This window comes from Mustelus asterias, chromosome 15 (genome assembly GCF_964213995.1).
Source record: "Mustelus asterias chromosome 15, sMusAst1.hap1.1, whole genome shotgun sequence".
Classification (NCBI taxonomy): domain Eukaryota; kingdom Metazoa; phylum Chordata; class Chondrichthyes; order Carcharhiniformes; family Triakidae; genus Mustelus; species Mustelus asterias.
The window spans coordinates 28,295,881-28,318,586 of record NC_135815.1 but is presented as its reverse complement, the minus strand read 5'-3'; the positions used below and the strand labels follow the sequence as shown (position 1 = coordinate 28,318,586).

The window sequence follows — 22,706 nt, the reverse complement described above, 5'->3', positions numbered from 1 at the left end:
CAGGTACTGGGAGAGCTCTTTACTCATGTTCACGTTGCGCCATGGGATTCTCATGGCCTGCTGAGTTTATGTGAATAATTACATTTTGTTTTCCATCAGTTTTGGTATTGGCAATGTCAATCAGTGTGAGTCTTTTCCTTAATACAGAAAGATCACACAAGAAGACAATGGTTGACATTTCACCGCTGCTTTAAGATCTTTGATGATGTCCAAACTGTAAACCATGGGTGGGATTTTACGTCCTCGCTCGTCCCGAAACCATAAAATCCTGCCCGAGGTCAATGGACCTTTCTAATCCCCCCCCTTTACCCGCTTCAATTCCCGTGGCAGGCAGGATGGTAAAATTCCAGCCCATTTGTCTATGCTTTTGAGATGATTGATCATTCCATATAGAATGTGCATCGTCATCTTCATAAAGGTGGACAGTGAATTAAGGTTAAACATAGAAACATAGTTTAAAAGGTCTTGCTTCTGATTTGGGATTGGCAAAATGACTCACAGTAAGTATTCAGTCAAGAGACTTGTTCAGCCCTTGGGTATTTTTCTTTCTGTCCTGAACACTAAAGAGTTGATTCAGCGGGGATATGTACCAAGGAAATAGCCTTGTTACCATTACTATAAAAATGTTTGCTTTTATACATCTGACGACCTCAGTTTTCTTTTTGTCTCTACATACACAGACATCCAAATCTTTTCTCTGATTAAATCATGTTTCTTCTAATGTGTAATGTTACCCCTTCAATGGTATTTGAACACAACTTTTGAATATTAGCACCATATCTGTATTCAATAACTGTGGGTAATAAAATGATTTGCAGCACTCTGACAGATTCATATGCAGGTGCAACCAGGTACCATTCTGTATTTCTATTTTTAAAATATTTTGTTGTTTTTAATGCAAAGACAGCTCATCTAAGTTCCTGTTCGGTCTCCTGTCATTTTTGACTAAATTGCTTGTAGCCCTTCCTTCAAGAATCTTTGTAAATTATTTTTTTTTAATTCATTCGTGGGACATGGGCGTCACTGGCTGGCCAGCATTTATTGACCTTCCCTAGTTGTCCTTGAGAAAGTGGTGGTGAGCCACCTTCTTGAATTGCTGCAGTCCTTGTGCTGTGGGTTGACCCACAATGCTGTTAGGGATTTTGACCCAGCAACTGCGAAGGAATGGTGATATATTTCCAAGTCAGGGCAGTGAATGGTTTGGAAAGGAACTTGCAGGGGGTGGTGTTCCCATGTATCTGCTGCACTTGTCCTAGATGGAAGTAGTCATGGGTTTGGAAGGTGCTGTCTAGGCATCTTTGATGAATTGCTGCAGTGCATCTTGTATATAGTGTTCTGCTGCTGCTGAGCGCTGTGATGGAGGGAGTGGATGTTTGTAGATGTGGTGTCAATCAAGTGGGCTGCTTTGCCCTGGATGGTGTCAAGCTTCTTGAGTGTTGTTGGAGCTGCACCCATCCAGGCAAGTGGGGAGTGTTCCATCACACTCCTGACTTGTGTCTTGTAGATGGTGGATAGGCTTTGGGAAGTCAGGAGGTGAATTATTCACCGCAGTATTCCTAGCTTCTGACCTGCTCTTGTAGCCACTGTGTTTATGTGGCAAGTCCAGTTGAGTTTCTGGTCAGTGGTAACCCTAAGGATGTTGACAGTGGAAAATTCATGATGGTAATACTATTGAATGTCAAAGGGTGCTGGTTAGAGTGTCTCTTATTGGTGATGGCCATTATGTGGCACGAATGTTACATGCCACTTGCCAGCCCAAGCCCGGATATTGTCCAGATCTTGTTGCATTTGAACATGGACTGCTTCAGTGTCTGAGAAGTCGCGAATGGTGCTGATCATTGTGCAATCATTGACAAACATCCTCACTTCTGACCTTATGACAGAGGGAAGGTCATTGATGAAGCAGCTGAAGATGGTTGGGTCTAGGACACTACCCTGAGGGACTCATGCAGAGATGTCCTGGAGCTGAGATGACTGACCCTCCACAACCACAACCACCTTCCTATGTACCAGATATGACTCCAACCAGCGAAGAGTTTTCCCCTAATACCCATTGATTCCAGTTTTGCTCGGGCTCCTTGATGTCACACTCGGTCGAATGCGGCCTTGGTGTCAAGGGCTGTCACTCTCACCTCACCTCATTCTATGTACAGAAGGGTATGTTATCACCAGGGCTGCAGAAAAAAAATCACTCCCTTTTACCACAATGTTTGCAGAAGGCCCACTCTCTATTCTTGCCAAGGCTGCAGAAAGCCCACTCAGACCTTCCCAAGAAAGTAGGACTGTGCAGTAGATGGCAAATTCACCAATGTCTCAATTCACCACATCTCAAGAACAATAGAAGACTCATAGACATCAAAATAGGATTATTTCAAGGCAGAAATCCTGTCCTTAGCTTCCTGGCTCTGGAATCAATTGTGTAATAATGCAGGCATACCTCAGGACATAATTGATGCAGACAATGCACTGTGGCTGAGAGTTACGGCTGTTGTAGATGACTGTCCCTTGGGTCTCGACCCACACATATCCACCACGTTTTGCGAGCATCCGGTACTGGCCAGTAACTGCTTGACCTTTTGTGCACACTTTTAAAACAAAAATACAGAAAAAGGACATCACTCCAGTTAATTTTTTTAGTCACGCAAAAAGTGCTGATGGCTGCGATATATAAATAATATGTGGCACTTCATCATCTATTCTGCATAAATCTTTGATTATATAACATTGACAACAGCAACACTAAATACTGCTTCCAAGAAACTCTGTATTCTATTTTTTGTTTGTGGTCTGAATAGAAATGGCAATTCTTTACCATGTTATGTGTATGAATATTATTAAAATATATCTTCCAGCTTCTTGCACACTTTAAAAACACTAAAAAGATTAAAATACTGGAAAAATTACATTCAGCATTTCTGAACAATGTTTTCTCTGTGTATGCTGTACATAAATACAGCATTATTTTTGTGATCTGACTTATGAACCTGTTACTTTGTAATCTAAACTGTACTTTGATCCAATGTGAGTTTTGATAGGCTGCCGTAATCTGGTAGTTATCATTGTGTTTTTAAAGGATAATTACATTGGTCTGCAATCAATGAAATCTCAATGTGTGCCATGCTCCAGTTACTTGTTTTCCAGAAGGCCTTGTTATTGCTGTAATCTTGTTTTAAGCAGCACACAATGTCACCAGAAGGATACTTGCCAATCTGATAGGCCAGTGATTACGCAAGTACTGCCATGTGGAAGCTAAACTCTGCTGCTGATCTCCCTGTTTGCCTTCGACTGATCTACAAAACAGTTGCTTATGGGCACCTTACACAAAGGATACAGAATAAACAGAAATTGTTAATTTCAGACATTCAATTTTTTTTCTTTTGCCACCCACTGAAATTTCAAAGATTTCCCACCATTGAGGATAAAAGCTTTGTCAGATGAGAAATTAAATTAGGTATCAAAAGGAGAAGTGCATAGTTAAAAGAAACAGAAGGTTTGAAATTATATTCATTTAGAGTCAGTTGTAGAACATGGGTCATTAATGGAGACAGTTGAATGAATTAAGGATAAATTATGTCCACCAAATAGGGTTTAAAAGTCTTTCCATTTTAATTTAGATAATTTCACTTCATTGCTGTTTTCTTATCTCTCTCTTCACTCGTATTTTGATGTACTACAGCCCCATCCCTCAATTATTATTATTCGTCCAATAAGACCCAGAATTCAGATCATGAATCCCTCTTTGCCTTTGTCAATGTCAATTGACTGGGAAACAGGATGTGTTCCTGTGGCTAAGTTTGACCCAGAAATGTCTTCTTTATTCCTCATATGAGCCATGTTCTGAACATGCAGGCAACTCAAAGCCTAATTAGGATGGTTAAAATGAGGATTCAAAGGGCTGAACCTTTGGTAAATCACTCCTGAATACACAAGGCTGTTCCTATGTTATTTTGTTATTATGCTCATTGTAGCCATTATATTACCAGGCGATAGCAAATGGTTACTGGGGTTAAGTAATACAATGGACTGTATATATTCACAGTTTCACCCAAACCGATGTGCATTTTCCAACCACCAACTCAAAGTTTCTAACAGTGGAGCTCAAGGATATTCCCATAGTCCATCTCTTCGGAAACTATCTTGAGGAATGTTGTCCAGTTGAAGTCTAGACATTTCCAATGGCATGAATAAATTCCTAATTATATTATCAAGGTCAAATTTGCCACTGGAATACAGTTACACAACAGGAAACTTGAGAGCGCTGTTTCCAAAAATCAGCTACACCTCATCGCAAGGTAAGTTCAGATGAAGAAAGCCTTTAAACCCATTTCTTTTCTCCCTCCCAGAATGACACGTTATTGGTTTCCCATTTTTGCATCTACGTTGTGCTAATTCTTCAATAGTGTCTTTTGGAGACAGTTCCTGTTAAAGAAGTTGGAGAGGATTGTATTCCAGTCCCCTTTCAATAAAAGCCAATATACCAGTTGCTTTCCTAATTCATACCTGTACCTATATGTTAACCTCCTATGTTTCATGTACAAGGAACCCCAAATCCTTCTGGGTAGCAGTATTTAATAGTTTCCTAGCATTGTTTTTCTATTCTTCCTATCGAAGTGAATAACCTCTCATTTTCTCAAACTATCCTCCATTTTTACCACCTCCCATACCTAGTTATATCCCATTGCAGACAGCTTGGGCAGAATTTTCACATCCATGTGGAAGTCGCTTTGGAGGTAGGATGGTGGCAGGAAATTCAGAGGGAAAAACAACAGGACTCCCCAAAGTGTTCCTGCCTCCTCGATTTTTTTGGAGGTGGCTTCAGGGAATGACAGCTATTTTTCCGACAACAGAAGGAGTAATTTGACAAGAAATTATACTATGAAAGGTCTGACACTGGGAAGTTCCAAAGAACAAAGGGACCTTGGTGTGTTTGTCCATAGATCTCTGAAAGAAGGAAAGTTAATAGGGTGGTGAAAAAGGCATATGGCACACTCGCCTTTATCAATCAGGGTATAGATTACAAAGGCAGAGAGGTCATGATGAAGTTGTATAGAACTTTGGTGAGGCCACAGCTGGAGTACTGTGTGCAGTTCTGGTCGCCACATTATAGGAAGCATGTAATCGCACTGGAAGGGGTGCAGAGGAGATTCACCAAGATGTTGCCTGGGATGGAACATTTAAGTTATAAAGAAAGGTTGGATAGGCTTGGGTTGTTTTCTCTGGAGCAGAGAAGACTGAGGCGAGACCTGATTGAAGAGTTCAAGATTATGAGGGGCATGGACAAGGTGGATAGGGAGCAGCTGTTCCCCTTCGTTAAAGGGTCAGTTACGAGGGGACACAGGTTAAAAGTGAGGTTTAGGGGGGATTTGAGGAAAACCTTCTTTACCCTGAGGGTGGTGACGGTCTGGAATGCACTGTGTGGGAGGATGCCTCACATCCTTTAAAAGCACTTGGATGAGTACTTGGCACGGCATAACATTCAAGGCTATGGGCCAAGTGCTGGCAAGTGGGATTAGGTGGGCAGGTCAGGGCCTTTCATGTGTCGCTGCAGACTCGATGGGCCGAAGGGTCTCTTCTGCGCTATGATCCTGTGAACAGCAAGAAGCCAATGGAAGTAATAATTGAGCCATGAAGCTGCCATTTTTAGAAAGGTTTTGAATTTTGCAGGTGGAACATGGCATCTGTGTCAACAGTTTGTCTACTCCCAGGGGGCAAGACCACAGCACGAGATCAGTGTCATGAAATGCATATGCAGAGTTCAGTTTAAAGGACCAAATGGCAAGCCTAAGGCCATCCACCTGTAAATGGTTGTAAATCACCTGTAGACTGATCTAAGGGATAGTGCTGGGTATGAGGGGTTGGCTGCTGGTCCTATCATCAGGATCAAGCCTCCATCGTGTACTATCCTCTCCTGCTCCTTGCAGCCGACCATCACACAGCCTTCACATTGAAGCTGCCAGCCACCCTTCACTTCAGGCAATCTGGCCCTTCTACTTGCTTGGGCTACTGATCGTTCATAAGGGAAGGGCGCGAGGCTGATTTAATGTGTGTTAGGTTATGTCAGTAATGTTAGTGAGTTCCGGACACAATTGTCCGGGCTCATTTGTTGAGGTCCTCACCAGCGAGGATCTTGCATGGCCCCACCAATGCGGACCTGATGTGATGGCCTCGCCAGTAGGACCAGAGGCCATTGAAGCCGCCTGGTGGGAGGGGGCAGGGTTGGGCAGTGCAAGGCTGGGGCTCTGGCAGTGCTGGACGGGTATCCTGGCACTGCCAGCCTGGCACTGCCCAACAGGCACACTGGCACTGCCCACCAGGCCAGCGAAGGATGGGGGCATTGGGGCCATTGGCTGGGGCCAGCGATTGGCTGGGTGGCGATCATGGGGTTGGGGTTCGGGGGTCGAAGTCCACAGCGGGGGGGGAAGAGGGGGTGGGTTGGATGGGGGAGTGACACATTTCCCAGTGCACTGTGTATACTTGCATGCGCAATAGAACCCGTACAGGTCAGCAGCCACCTTCCCAGCTTGAATAGGCTCCATCCACTTCCCCTACTGGTGAGAATCACACTTTGTCTCTTTTTTTTCTAAATGCCATATGATTGTGTCTGGGAGCTCACCGAAACAATGTGACCCTCCCATTTTCACGCTCGTTTGGCACTTGGAATATTTTTGGTAAGATCGGCCCCATGATGTAAAGTGATACCCAAGATGATCTGAAATAGTCTGTTCCCTTGCTGGTTTCACAATGTATAGTTTTTAAAAAACTGTCTCTAACATATTCCATAAACTCTCCCTCCATGCTACTTTTGCCAATTTGATTTGCCCAGCCTATAAGAAGATTTATAGTTCCCCATTAATATTACATTAGCTATATCACAAGTTTTTTCTTATTTCTTGATCAATATCCTGTCTTGCAGTGCAACAACTGTATGAGGGACAGGTGATGAATGCACCTTCCATGGCTATCAGATCTAGGTGCAGCATTTTATATTTCCCCACTAGTGGGCTTGCAGGCGGAAATTCCTTGGATCGCCTTCGCACTGGGCTCCCGCTTGCCCCAAGCCTGCCACAATCTTACAGTGGGATTGGCAAGACCTAGACCAGCCAACTCAACCTTTGCCCCAATTAAGCCCTTAAATGGTCAATTAATGACCACTTAAGGGTCGTTTCCTGCCCAGCCTCAACTTTCAGGCTGGCAGGAAAATTTCAGCTGTAGAGGGAGGACTAGAAAGAGACCCTGCTCAGGCCTCGGGCAGGAAAGGGGAGAGGGAGTGTGCCTCCATCAAAGGCCTCCTTACAACATCGGGTGCTTCCTCCACCTTGCTTAACCTCCCCACCAACATCCCCAACCCACTTCTGCTCACCGGCCCCGGGCCTCGCCTCCCTTCTTCGCCCTGAAACCCCCAGAATTGACCTGGTCCTGGACAGTGGGATTTAAGACTCTGGGCACTGTGTCCATTGAAGCTCCTGGCATTGCTGGGGTTAGCGAGCTGCAAGCTAATCAAATTTGCTGGCAGCTCGTTGAGATGTGACTTCCTCCTGACTGATTGGCGGAAATCCTACCTCCAGCAAGTTAATGCTGCTTGGTTGTGGGGCAGTCAGTATTGGCAGCAATGAGCTCTCCACCAACTGGGATGATGGGGTAGGAAACTCCATCTTTCTAAAAAAAAACAAGCCTTGGAGTGGGACTCGAACCCAGAGCTTCCGGTTCAGAGGAAGGGACACGGCTCACTGTGCCACAATATTGCCGATAATAATTGATTTATCCAGTTTAAATGATTGATTAAATAAAGTAGAGCAAATAGTTATAATCACATTTATTCACCCCATTCCCTTATTCAAATCCCTGCCTACATTCAACTCTCAATTTTGTTTTACCACTTCATCATGTTTGCCACTTAATAACCCAGGTACAAACCTCATTGAGCTTTCTTAATAATATCTTGGCTGCCACCTTTCAGTATATGCTTCATTAAGCATGACCCTTTGCATATTTAATTATCATGATACTCTGATTTTTAATTCAGTTACATGCACCAGAAAATGGAGAGGTTACAATCCAAATCGCACAGTTTTCGCCCCTGCGCCCATCCCACTGATTCAACGTTTCCCCTTAACGTGACCCATCTCCCCTCATTGCTACCTTCTGCATCCTTACATTTAATCAGTTGTTAATCTGTGCCTTGGTCTTATTCTTGGAACCAGAAAAGTTTCCCATGAGACATATTGTTAAAAACCAATTGGAATTCTAGACTCAATACTTCAGGCTCCTTATTACTTCCCCCTATGCCCATCAATTCAATTTGGCATATTATCTCCTCAAAAAAGGCACTATGTACTCCTTTTAAATCCATGTTGGATGTCATTTATTTAATTATTATCAACATATATGGTTCCATTTTTTTTTCTGATCATTTGATTCCAGAGTTCTTCCAATTACTGAGGTATGTAGTTGCCAGCTATGGCTCCTTCATCATTCTTCAATAGAATCAATTCATGTGCCTATTCCCAGTCTCTTGGAATCTCGCCAATCTTCACTTTTTCCATCAAAATTTCCTTCACAAATCTTTACTTTGGCCAGAATTCTTAGACCTCGCTCACAGCTGGTATTTTCCGGTCCCGCTGCCGTGAACGGAGGAGATTTGGCTGAGTGCCAAATTCCCCATTCTTGCTGGCAGCAGTAGCAGGGCGTGCGAGACTGGAGAATTCTGTCCTTTATTTCTTGAAGTACAATTGTATGGTGTATAATGGACACTTGAGGGAAATAAACTTGAAGGGCTATGGGGATAAAGCAGGAGACTGACAGGATTGCTCTATAGAAAGCCAGGATGGACTTGATGGGCTGAATGGTCTTTTGAGTGGGATTGACTCTATGACTTTCCGATGCTTCAGCCCGAACCTTTTGGTTCATTAATAGTCCCTGCGCACATGTGTGCTTGATATGAGACAGTATACTGTTAGTGTCATTTCTGATAACTGCTTTCAACAACTTGATGACTTATGGAAGTTGTATGAAAGATGTCTGATGATAGAACGTCAATCTTCCTTTGTGTCATGGGAAAACATCCGGGCTTGGTACTTTCCCACAGCTGCATCAGAGAAATACTCCTGAAATTCTGTGAAATTCACAGGACTCCATAAATTGCCAACTTGGTTTTTTGAATGATCAGGAACATATCTGCAATTTAATTGCTTTAGTAGTTTATATAAGTTTGAGGAAACTATATATACTTTCACTTCTACCATTCCTTCATTTTTATACTATTGAATGGTTCGACTGTATTTTAATGAATGGAACAGTTTCATTGTTTATGGATTCTTTGCTTTTTCGAGATGTACAGCATTGGAACAGAAAATGGTATAAACTGAATCTAAGGGGTCAATTTGAACTGATCCCGTCAGGAAGGAAGCCGGCAACAGGGGGTTGGCCGCCCATTTTACACCCTCCCCCACTTTCCTTTCCATTTTTAAATAGCTGCTCTTAAATAGGCATTCACAGCATGTCTATCAACAGGGTGTTGAGTTGGACCATTTCAATCAGGTTGTTTTAGGGAGGTTGCACAAAAGAGAAGTGTCCACAAGCAAGCATTTTGTGCCGTATTTAAGAGTCCCTCCTTGTGCATGTATGTGTGAAGAAGTCTGCACATGCAATTAATAGGCAGGGAAGGGGTTGGGAGCAGTTAACTACCAGAAGAGGGGAACAGACATAAGCCCACCCTACTGTAAACAGCTCTTTTATTATTATATTATTCTTGTTGGCATGTTTTCTTTCCACACATTGAGACCACGTTCTGACTGTTCGGAGTTGCACCACAGTTAAGGTTATAGTATTTATTTTTTGTTTTAAGTAAAGACAGTCAAGTTTACTAGATAGATCATCTGTTAATTGTTTTGGAATATTTTTGTGTTATTGTCTCGGTATGTTTATTTATTTCCCTTTTCCCTGCAGTTATCTTTTTATTCTCTGATTCAGAGTCTTACAATTTTTACCTTTTAATATAATTCTTCTTGATGTACACACCTGACCGCTATTAACCCTGCAGTAAAGTCTAAGCCCTGCCACCGAAGTTGGCATTTCCCATCTTCATTGGGGCGTGACCGGAGTCAAGCCAGGATTTACACACGTACGATTTGTGATGGCAGCTGGCTACTTAAATCACTGACTCCACTGAAGTGGGATTTTGGGAGAACAGGAGTGTACAGAGTAGAATAGGTAAGAGGAGGTCTGAACTTGCTGGATATGTTTGGATGACCAAGGTACCCATTTGAGAGGTAAGGTACCCTTTTGGATTAGATCCTGCCACACCATTGGAGAGGTAAACCCTATGGGATTGTTAAAAGTGAACATGGCTATGCACGTTTTATGCACCAATAATTGGAACAGTCAAGCTCTCAAGGAGTCTTTCATCTGTCAATGAACTGTCTAGCTGTCAGCAAACTATTAAAGAACTGTCTAGCTATTAAGGAACTGTCTAGTTGTCAAGGAATTATCTCATTGTCAAGGAACTTTAAACAGCTGCCCAGCTGTCAAAGAACTATCTAGCTTTGAAGGATCTGTTAAAGAGCTGTCCAGTTGTCAAGGAACTCTCTAGTTATCAAAGCACTGTCTAGCTGTCAAGGAACTGTTAAAAAACTGTCCAGCTGTCAAGGAACTGCAAGGGAACTGTCAAAAAACTATTGAAGAGCTACCCAGTTGTCAAGGAACTGCAAGGAAACTGTCAGCTGTCAAAATTATCCAGGACATGTCAAGCCCATCAAAGCTATCCAAGAAGTGTTAATGCTGTCAATGAACTGTCAAAGATACTAGGTGAGTTGGCATGGAGGAGGTAAGGGCAAACGGGCCATGAGTTGGCACTAAGTTGGCATGGGGGTATGGTGGTGGGTGGAAGCATGGTCTTTCATAGAGGACATGGGGTCAAGGGAGGAGGGCAGGCAGGGGTGTGGGTTGGCTAGAATGTTTTTGTTTTAGTATTATCTTATATTTATTTAAACATAGTGCGAGGACACAGAGGCAGGTTTGCGGCCAGCCCATCTTTGCATGTGGCAGCATGTGCATTCGTTCCAGGGTCGCCTGCCCCGATTCCTGTTTCAGCTGTGTAGCCCCCTGACCGAAGGTCCAACCAGCGGGCGAACACTTATAAAAGTCAGGTTTGTCAAGCTGGGAATTCCTCCCGACTCTGCACACTGGACTCAAGCGAAAATCTGGGCCTTTATTAAATCGTTTCTCGGGTTTCTTTGTAGAAATGGGAACAATATGCAAATATGATTTTTTTTGTGTTATGTAAATACTGGCAAGTAAAAGACACGGGACAGTTGCCGACAATTTGCTGGCCACATGCCTTTTCTGAGCTGGTGACAAAGCAGCATCAGCAGAGACCAGGAGATATCCTACTGGCCACATGTCACCATGAAACACATGGGGATGCGCTGTCGGCGGGGACCGGAGAATCCTGCCGGTGTGAACAGCTGGAGAATTCCAGCCAAAATGTCTAATACTAAGGGTCATGTTCTTAAGATAAAATGGGGTAAGTTCAAAGGAAATGTGAGGGGAAATATTTTACACAGAGAGTGGTAGGTGCTGGAACGTGCTGCCAGGAGTGGTGGTACAGGCAGATACAATGGGGGATTTAAGTGGCTTTTAGATAAGTACATGAATATGCAAGGAATAGAGGGATATGGACCAAAGGCCGGCAAAAGGGATTAGTTTAATTTGACGTCATGTTCGGCACAACATCGTGGGCCCAGGGGCCTGTTCCTGTGCTGTACTGTTCTATGTTCTAAATGTTTTTATCTTGGCCATGTTGGGAATTCCTTTGGGGTCCTTACAGAAAAATTATATTTTCTGTACAAGAATGAAAATTGATGCTTCCATAAGTAATTAAATGTACTAAGGTACTAATACTAATGTGTCACCAGAATGTTCCATAAGCGCACTAGTGGCAGGGGTGGGGTTGCAAAAGAAATCGCAAAATGACTTGAATCAAGATCCCAAGATGGGGAAATCAATAGCACAGCCCTTCAATGTTCTGTTTTTAAAATGGTCTCGTAATGAAACACCATCCTTTGTCGTGCTACCACATTAAGTTACAAGTCCTTTGAATGGACTACTTACAGTTTTGGTGACTTTTAATCATGTGATCTGAATCCAGTGCGTGGTAAAACTCATAAACTGAACGTCCGAGCAGTTCTTCTGGACAATATCCCATCAGTGCTGCAATTCTGGTTATACAAATGTTAAACCATCACAGTTCATACATAAAGATTCCCTCAAGCCCCAAAAGAACTTGTTATATATTATCAATTATTTGTGAAATTCAGTGAAGCGTAATTAAATGTTCAAAGGGGAATCTTAAAGAGCACACAAAGGGGACAGTGTAACGTCTAATGGAAGATGGAATATTTCCAATGAACAACATGTACAACAATTTTTGGAGAAGATGCAGCCTTTAACATAGTTGTGTTCTATAATTCAATGCATAGAATTGTTAGTATCTAGGAAGAGGGCAAGGAATAAACAGAATTAAGCGGCTGAAAAGTTAACTATTAGTGTGTACGATGCATGGCAGGGCCACTAACCAATTCATAACTTCTGATTTTGTGCTAAGTAGCTGGGCAGAAAAAGTTCAAGACAACAAGGCATGAATCATATCCTGCACGTCTTCAACCTGACATTTATTAATAATAAATTGAGATTAAAACTTCTACTTAGGATTGGTGAAACCTGTTGATGGAAAAACAACATTTTTCCTTTGCTATTTTGCACTTGAAGATGAATGGAAACTAAGTCTGCCAACATCTGGGAGCAAAGCTCAGAACAGAACTGATTGAAAAAGCTTTTAAAGACATGGGTGACATCCACCAAGGATTTTGACTTTCAATCTAGGGTCGGGATCCTGACACCTGGATAATGGCTGAGTCCCAACCCCACATCACCCTCCAGACGTAGATGCCCTATTTGGGCTGGCAAGCTTGATGCACAATTAATGGCACTAAGCACTGCCAGGAGGCGGGAACTGACACTCCCTGCATTACATCCAACAGATGTGCACTACTGTGCACCAGACTATATTGCTGATCTGCGGTTTGCAAATTGCCTCCTGGCCTTCCTCAGCCAGTTAACAAACTCCCTCAAGGAGCTGAACGGGCAGTTAATGGGAGGTGAGCAAGGTTACCAGGTCTCTCCTTCACCTCCCCCCACCATTTGAGAGTGCTATTTCCAAAGTGTGTCCACACCCGTTCTCACCCACCCCCCCCCCCCCCCTGCAAACAACTGAAAATCATGGCCTGCGCTGTCCTACTTGGGAAAATTAACAGCAGCAAATGATAGATTCAATAACAATCTCCTTTCTAAGGAAAGTGTTATTTAAAACAATACATTTTTAATGGCCCCGTTTATAACTCAGATTTCAACACTGGTCGGGGCACCAATAGCTTTTAAGGAAGATGGTACTAACAGAGAGACAATTACTGCTGTTGCAGAGAGGACCGTGTAGCCTGAACCTGCTGATTAATCAAGCTCTATTACTCTTCAATTCATTCAGGCTATTAAATTGTATGAATCTCTGATTGGTACTACATGGCAGTTCGAAACGTGTAAATCTCAAAGATTGCAAACCTGTTTTTGTCCTAGTATTGCAACTCTCTAGTGACTGTGTCCTTTGTGCCAAGAGGCTTATGTTTTATACAAACTGCTTCATCTTTAAGATATTGTTAACCGTTAAGTTATGCTGAACTGAAGATGATGCCATTTGATCTCCCACCAAATTCACTGTGGTGAGGTGTGTTGTAACACTTCCCAAAGATGTCAAAATCAAAATCAAAAGTTACCAGACTGCCTCAGTTTGAGATCTTTTTCTTTTCTCGCCCAAGTCACCACATGATGCCTGCGAATAAGATTTCCAATCTGGAGCTTGAAAATGGACAGTCTTAAGCTGCGATTACACAACCACAGCAAAGAGTTTGACACTTTCTTTTTGCTGTGGTGGATTTGAGCCTGGGGTCCAAGACCGGCAGATGCTCTCTTCACTCATTGTGGGTTAGAAATAGGCATTGTAGACCCCAATATAGTACATGCTCAGGCCGCAGGAGTAGTGTGTGGTGTACCACAGTGGTCATTTAGGATACCTGCCTGAAAATAGCATTGGATCCGTTCTGGATGCTTACTGGTGTTATGGATGAACATTCCACATCATATTTTAAAAAGCGGGGCATCGCTGGACTGGTCATGTGAGCTCAGAGGTGCTGGGTGAAAGGAACTGGGTGAAAATTAGGACACGGGCAATTAGGACCACTGGTGCAAAAGAGCCCCTTCAGAGTGAGATGGTAATGAGAACATCTGGTGCGGCTGGTCCATACCCAGAGCACGGACTGGGCAGCAATGCCAAAAATTGTCTCATGACCTCGCTTCAGGTGTTATTTGTGGTGAATTCATTCAACAGTTCCGTATTTACATCAGAGCTTCTTAAAGAAAAAAGAAAATTCTAAATGCAATGAAGGGGGTCAAGGCCATTTACTGATTTGGTTTTATCATTTTGAAATATGACTGTACCTCTCATCACAGTAAGTAAATTTCATATCCATGCTGTGGCGGCTCAGGAATGTTTTGCTGTCCAGTGGAACATCGATGTTAGATGGATGTTGAATCGGCTCACACATCATGATCAAGCATGTCAGAGGTGGCTCCTTGTACCCACACAGCGTGTGAGCTTGGCAGGCATTGTATATTTTGATGTGTCCAGTGCAGTGCAACACCTTTAACAAAGCAAAATAGAACATTTAAAACCGATTTGGATTTTTTTCCACCCCCAATGCTGACTGTGTCAATTTGACACTATTTGGTCCCCTCTTCTCCTGAAGGTATCAGCTCCTTGTTGGAGAAACCTCAGGTGCAAAAGAGCCTCTTCAGAGTGAGACGATAGTAAGAACATCTGGCACGGCTAGGCAATACCCAGAGCACGGACTGGGCAGCAGTGGCAAAAAATGTTTCATGACCTCACTCAGGTGTACAGAATTATGAGTGGCCCAGGTAGGGGAGACAGGAAAGACTGGTTTCCCCTGGGAGTGGGGTCAGTTACCAGGGGGCATAGCTTTAAGGTGATTGGTAGAAGGATTAGAGGGGACATGAGGAAATGTTTTTCACTCAAAGAGTGGTGGACGCCTGGAATTCACCGCCTAACTTGGTGGTAGAGGCTGAAACACTCAACTCATTTAAAAGGTGCCTGGATCAACATCTAAAATGCTGTAAGCTGCAAGGCTACAGACCAGGTGCTGGAAAGTGGGATTAAATGTTTTTAGCCAGCGCAGACACGATGGGCTGAATGGCCTCTTTCCATACCATAACCTTTCTATTGTTCTGTGGCCAAGCTGAGTGAATGCATCTGCACGTCCCGTCTCACACATATCACCCTCCCCCCGCCAACTTTCACATTGCTCAATGCACCAGATAGACCCTATCACTCAGCCAGCGCCACACCCAGCCCTCAGGGCTCGCCCCTGACACCCCTTCAAAGCCAGCCTCTCACTGCCTCCACATACCTCCATCTATTCAACTGTGTTAGGTGTCACCCAAAAACACTGAGCGGAATTCTCCCCCAAAAATTCGAAGTGTTGAATTCGTGTGAAAACTGGAGTAATTCATGCTGTTCTTTTCAGTGGGTGTTCAGAGAAGAATCTGCCACACTCGGTGCATTGTAAAGGCCACCAGTGTGAATATCATTACATTTCAGGGGGCGGTGCCTCTCTCCGCTGGAGAGGCTCAAATCAGCATGCTGATCAGTGCATGCGTAGTGACCCCGCCCTGATGGCCTCCCGATTGCTGGCCAGCCTGATCGCTGACCCCCTCAACGCCGGCTCTCCATCCCCCCATGTCCCGATTGCTGGCCCCTTGACCATTCCCGGGCCCAGTCCCGGGCCGCCGTGATCTCCAGCTCCAAACCCCCTCGCCCGCAATCCTGACCCCCCACCCCACACAGTGCCGATGCCCCTAGCAGGCTGACGGCTCACTACCACTGCACCGCCCCCCCCCACCGGCCCCAAGGTGCCCTCTGGACATTGACACTTAGCCTGTTGGGCAGTGCCAGCAGCCCAGCTGGCACTGCCAGGGTGCCAATGTCCAGGGGGCAACGCCCACCACCCAACTCTCTGTGGGACCCCGACTGCCCCCCCCCCCCCCTTCACTCCAGTGGGGTGGAACTGCTAGCTCCCCGAGTGTGGAGAGCTACTGTAATCCCCGCTGGAGTGAAATATTCCAGCCAGGTGGGAGATGTTAGATGCTGGAGACTTCAGCCCCAGGCCCACTATTTATATTTAAATTATATGAAAATGACCATGTAACTAGTCATGGCGCCTCCCTGTCAATTTCCGGTGTGGAGCAGACGCCACAGGAAATCCAGCACTGGGAGACGCAAGTGTGAAAGGTTAGCCCAGCAGGATGGGAGAATCACTGTCACTGTGTTGTAGTCAATTACATTCTGCTCTATTTCTTCCAGGAGAAGGTCTCCCACAACAAGAGAGAAAGCCAGAGGACTGGAGGGGGACCTATGCAGTGCCCCAGAGGAAATGATCCTTCGTATCATGGGGCACAGTACGAAGAGCAGTGGCATCTAGTGCAGAGTAGGCCATCCTAGATCATGGTAAGTTGCTGTTTGATGCACCCTCCCCATTTACTCACCTCGTGCTCATCCAAAAAGGTGCCATGAATTTGAAACTGCAGATGGAATGAGTGTGAACCTCTTCATGTCCTCCCATCCCCCATTCCCATACCTTACCCTTCCCTTTGCTCTTGTGGTTTCAGAGATCCAGCAACTGCTGACTGCCCAAGCCCTCCAGAAGCAGGAGGAGAAGGGGCACATTGCGTACCTTAAAGGTGAGTTTAGGGTAGGGATCTGCAAGCGATTACTCAATAGACATGGGTGGACTGCAGCCTGGACAAGGGGACAGGTCAGCTTGGAGAGAGTCCAGTGGATGTATCTGTGCTGCAATGGAAGCTCAATCCGTGGATATAAGTTCCTGGATGTTGGCCTGTGGGCTCAGACTACTGCCATCCAAGTACATTCAGCTGCCATTACGATTGAATACCTTAGCGTTGGACCGGGAATGCAGAATCTGACAGCAGTCCAGCTATCTGTGCTCTAGCTGATGACAAAGAGTGCTGAGATGCTGCCTGATAGCAGTGGTACCATGGAGTACTAACCCACTGTCCTCTCTCAGGGTGACAGCATTCATACCCTTGTTGGTACCTCTCTGCCAGCCAGCTCAGACTGTTACCACCATGTCAAGATGGTGCAGTCCGAAGCCAAGACGGTTAGGTCCAAAGGGCCTTCCCGAGGGCATCCTCTGAGGCAACCTTTCATAATTGGGCATTGCATCAGCCTGGCTTCACGATGTTTATTTTCAACCCCTTTGGATGCACTCACGGGACTCAGCTGTGTACATCACTGCAGTCGTCTGAAATTGTACAGCCCCAGCAAGAACCATCCAGCTCCAACTCCTGTGCTATTAACATGGAGGCATGTCTGCATAGCAAACTTGCTGGGAGCACTGTGGGGAGATAATGGAGGAGTTTGGAAGTTTCTGCTGACCACAGAAAGACTGGGAAAAGCCTTTGTGGGAAAGTCAGGTGATGAAGCCTCCAGAAATATATTTAATGACAATTGGCAGGCCTAGACCGGGATTCTCCCAAAAAGATGAAAAGTCCCCAATTTGCGGGAAAATGGGAGCAAATCACTAGTTTTTTTAGTGTGATATCCAGAAAGAATCTCCGATACTCTGTGCATCACAGAATGGCTCAGCATGATTCATTACGTAAATCTGGGGCAGGGCCTATTCCCGCCCGAGACGCTGGCAACATAGCGCTGAGCGGGCCACTGCACATGCGCCAATCTGTCAGTGCCGCGATCGGTGCATGTGCAGTGGCCCACCCATCCTTGCCAGCCTCCAGATCGCTGGCCTTCCTGATCGCTGGTCATCCCCGCAACGCCCCTGATCACTGGCCTCCCGGAACTCCCCGGGCAAGCCCCAATGCCCCCACCACCCCAGCCAGCCCTGATGCCCTGATCATCCTCTAGGAGTCCCACTACCCGCCTTTGCCCCTCCCCCCCCCCCAGCAGACCTGACTCCCCCGGCAGCATCCACCCCCTCACAGCCCTCCCCTCCACCCCCACCCCGATGGGCAGTGTCATGGTGCCTGGTGGGCAGTACCAGTTTGCCCCTTAGGCAGTGCCAAGGTGCCAGGCTGGCACTGCCCAAGGGGCACCACTTTCCCCCCAACCTCATGGGCAGGGGCCTCAGCGGCCACTTTTCCCTGTTCGTGGGGAGCAGTAGTAAACCCTGCTGGAGTGGACCACTCCTTTGCTTGGGGGGAGGAGACGACTAGTGGGCCCAGAGACCTGGGAGAATCGCACCCCCGCCCCCATGTTTCAGTACTACTCATTCTCTGTCCCCCCCCCACCACCCCAATATCCAAATTGCTCCAACCGTCCTGATTGTCTCTCTTTCCTGGCTGCTACCACCCCAATCAGTTTCCCTTTGACAACCTGCCTGAAGGCCGCTGATAGCGATGCTGCAGCCCCAGATTTACAGCTTCATTGCCTTTCTCATTTCAATGAGGCCTAAGGCCCAATATTAGGTGCAGTTAAGCCCTACCCATTCAGGTTTAGGGATCAAAGCTTTTTGCTCAGTTCATGACCACAGGATTCCTTTCCACTCAACCTGCCAAAATGGATCTTTCATTTGGCAACAGTCTCCTCAAAATTATCTGAGCATCATGATCTTTAAATATTACTGTCACTTTGACCAATACTAAAATACTATTTGAGAGTATATTTTCATTGATTAGAAAATGTTCTTACAGAAGAAATGAACTTTTGACCCCAAAGATACATTGAGAAAACCACCAAATGTAGCTTACTGAATTTCTGCTTCTGGTTTCTCACCTTCCAGGTGGCAGACTTGAGGTTGACAGTTCTTCCGCGGTTTGTGACAGTACATTTCATTCTCATGAAGAAGTCACGTTCTGTGTTCATATCTCTGTGTTTCTTTCCAAAGCCTGGGGCTATAGGCAAACCAGAAGAATTAGCCCTCATGGTATTTATTTTCAACGTTGCTATCAAAAATGTCTCTTCATCTCTTCCTTCATAAACCTCTCCCTCTTTTCCCTCCCCCACCTCAGACAAAACAGTAACAGCTCAGAAGTTAGAGGGGGGGGGGGGGGATATAATTGTGGTTTTCAATTCAGGTTATTAGGACAGTTAGACTGTGTAGGTTGTGGCTTTTTAAATTATAAGCTTCACCCGTGATTGAAGCCATTGAGCAGTTTCCTGCCAGATGGCCTGATTTAGCTGTGATTCGAGGGTTCTCTGGAGTAGATAATGCTAACAAGGCTCAGCCGCACCAGGTTCACTGGCCTTTCCATAATAATTGTATCTGCACTCCACTGAGCCGATCTTGCACTCTAACACGAGGTTGGCTACAAAGACAGAGATGTTCCTTCTATATAGATATTCAAGCCAGCTGTTACCTTTCCAATTGTTTGACAGCATCCTGTACTAGGAATGATTTCCAAGTCTCAATGAGGGGTGGTGCAAAGTTTTGCTATGGCCTCCTTCAGGAATTATAGTCTCTGAATAGAAATGTTTTTAATGAAGTCCTGGTGCAATAGCCCGGGGCATGTACTTGTACACACAGGTGGCAGCATAAGGGTAAACTACAATTTGATTAAATACAAACACTGGTGTGTCTCCTGTGAAGAGTACAGCTCTCACAACACTCAAGAAGCTCTACTCCATCCAGGATAAAGCAGCCTGTTTGATGGTGACCCCATCTACCACCTTAAACGTTTACTTCCGCCATCAGCAATGTGTAGCGGCAGTAGTGTGTATCATCCAAGTGATCCATTATAGTCAAGGCTTCTTCCAAACCCATGACCTCTTCCATCCTGAAGAGCAAGAGCTGCAGACACATGGAACACCACCTGCAGCAAGCTTCCCTCCGAGCCACCCGTCATCCTGAATTGGAAATATCATTCCTTTCCTGTCTAATAGCGCTCTAGGTGTACCTACACAAGATGGATTGTGGCAGATCAAAAAGAGGGCTCATCACCAGCTCCTCAAGTGCATTTAGGGATGGGCAATAAATGCTGGCTAAAGCTCCAAAGAATGAAAAAGCCAAATGCTATTCTATTGAAGTCTGCTGATAGACAAGAATGGTCACTGAGGAGCCTATAGTTGCCCTCAAAGCAGCACACAGAGACCATTTCCTAAGAAAATTAGCACAGATGATTAACAGAGCAGGCTTAAAGAATGTCAGAAAGGTTATATATATTTTCCTGCCTGCAACACAGCTAAGGCAAGACTCCCAATGTATAGTTACTATCACTATAAATAGTTGTACTTGTAATCTGCTGTCATCTTGGGAAGGGCTTAGCAGCCAATGCCCACATCCTGAGTATGAATAATCAAAAAAAAAATGGGAATTATAAAGTTAGCTATCACTACTGAACCATTTGCCGATTTCAAAGTAATCACAGTGGTCAGCACTGCTGCTTCACAGCGCCAGAGTTCAGTTCCGGCCTCGGGTGACTGTGTGAAGTTTGTGCGTTCTCCCCATGTCTGCGAGTACTCCGGTTTTCTCCAACACTCCAAAGATGTGCAGGTTAGGTTGATTGGCCACGCTTAAATGTTCCTTAGTGTCATGGGGATTAGCAGGGTAAACATGTGTGCTTACAGGGATAGGGCCTGGGTGGGATTGTTGTCGGTGCAGACTCAATGGGCTGAATAGCTCCCTTCTGCCCTGTAGGGATTCTATGATTCTATGACAATAATTGAAGGCATCTCTTGGAATGTTAACAGCTACCATTTGTAGATTTCAATGCAAGTTGATCCTTTACTGTTTGATCCCGCTGTTGATTTAAAAAAATGCCATTTTTACAGTCAGGTGGTTTCAGAAAAAGGAGACAGAAGATAGGTGTGGGCTCCAAAATCTAGGCACCTCTGTTCTCAGGCTGTGCTGCAACTGAAGCAGTTTCTAGTTAATATGCCAACACAGTGACTTTTCTGTCTTGTTCACGTCAATGTCTTTATTAAATCTGTGTACTAATCCATGCGCAATTTTTTAAAATTCTACCCAATTATGCAATAATAGAGAAGAACTATTGTTTCAACTGAAGTACAGCTTTGAACAAGTGGGCAAGCAGGTTTGACAACCTTGTTTTTGTTGCAGGAAAGCAAAGACAAATTTGGCCATTGACCTTTGAAAATGTGCCAACAAAAATGGCTCTTGTTTGAGTTGGCTTTCTGGAGTTGCATTAGCTAAAGTAATTAAGAAGAGGCTAAGTGATATTCAGCCTAAGTTCAAAACTGCCACTATAAACCGGACATACGCTGCATGCAATAAAACTTGAAATTGAACTGAGTTTACGATTGCACTCACACACTCCACGTCACTGACAACTCTGCACTAATCTCAAAGTTTCAAACTAAGGTCTCTGAATCTCAAGGAGTTTCCAAGGTTATCCACATTTTCTTCATCCAATGTCAAACTTCTATATTTTTGATTTGATTTGATATATTATTGTCACATGTATAAGCATACAATGAAAAGTATTGTTTCTTGCGCACTATACAGACAAAGCATACGGTTCATGGAGAAGGAAACGAGTGCAAAATGTAGTGTTAGTCATAGCTAGGGCGTAGAGAAAGATCAACTTAATATAAGGTCGATCCATTTCTGTAAATGTGGCAATAAATTAATAAATAATATTGAAATATGCAAATAAAATTAAGTCTTAAGCATTGATTTCGTTTGGGTAGCAGACTTTGGCCGGAATTCTCCGACCTCCCATCAGTGGGTTTTTCGGCAATGAGAGACGGTGCACTGTTCGCTAGTGGCGGGTTCTTCTGCTCCTGGCGTTGTCAATGGGATTTCCCACTGTGGCCACCCCACAGTGCCAGGAAACCTGCGGTTGGGGTGCACTGCCGGTGAGACCAGAGAATCTGCCACGAGCGAACAGCTGGAGAATTCCGGCCTTTGTCTTTCTGGAATCCCTCAGTGTCAATACTTACGGGAGGTTTTCAGGAGCAGGTACATATCTGCATGGAAAAAATTCAAAACCACAGAAAAAGACAAAGCATTTATGATTTATGGAGCAAAGCAATTTTGTTGAGTCACAATGGCGACATTAAGAATGAGACAGACAATGCATTGCCCAAGGCAGAATGGTTATCGGTAACCCTTCAATTTTATTCAGCAAGACAAAATAATTGGGAAGCAAGCACAGCATTTACAAATACCGGGCAGAAGGTCCTGGTGTTCACTCTTTCAAATGGTAGAATGCGTGAGTCCGGCATAAATCCCCACATGTCTCTCAATCAGTCGGTATGACAGAGGCCAATAAGAACGATCATACTTTCCCCAAAGGAGAGGGAAACGTAAAGACGGGTCTTAACAAGCTGTTGTCAGCACCCCATGGGGGCATATACAAGGGGGCCAGCACAAGGGACACCCATGTGATCCATAGTATATGGAGCCAACAGAGAAGGCATAAGTAGTGGTAGAATAAAAAGATTCAAATTCCAACAATATTTCTTACCATTCTTCACAGTCAAATTTTCTCTGATCTCCTCATGGTCACATGGATGTGTGAAATCAAAAATGCTGTGTCCAGTCAACTCCACCTGTTGCCAAACAAATCCTGGGATGTCACTGATAAACTGT

At 44.7% G+C, this 22,706-nt stretch overlaps 1 protein-coding gene across 3 annotated transcripts in view; it reads right to left on the bottom strand.

Moving 5' to 3' along the window:
- The window catches only part of epas1b (endothelial PAS domain protein 1b), a 143,832-nt gene that overhangs the window by 17,319 nt on the left and 103,807 nt on the right, over nucleotides 1-22,706 (bottom strand). For all 3 annotated transcript variants that reach the window (XM_078229683.1, XM_078229685.1, XM_078229684.1), the window contains exons 4-8: nucleotides 22,582-22,666; nucleotides 18,929-19,047; nucleotides 14,545-14,747; nucleotides 12,109-12,215; nucleotides 2,438-2,585 (exon numbers count right to left, since the gene is read on the bottom strand). In XM_078229683.1, the coding sequence (XP_078085809.1) occupies nucleotides 2,438-2,585; nucleotides 12,109-12,215; nucleotides 14,545-14,747; nucleotides 18,929-19,047; nucleotides 22,582-22,666 (662 nt within the window). The remainder of the gene's footprint in view (nucleotides 1-2,437; nucleotides 2,586-12,108; nucleotides 12,216-14,544; nucleotides 14,748-18,928; nucleotides 19,048-22,581; nucleotides 22,667-22,706) is intronic.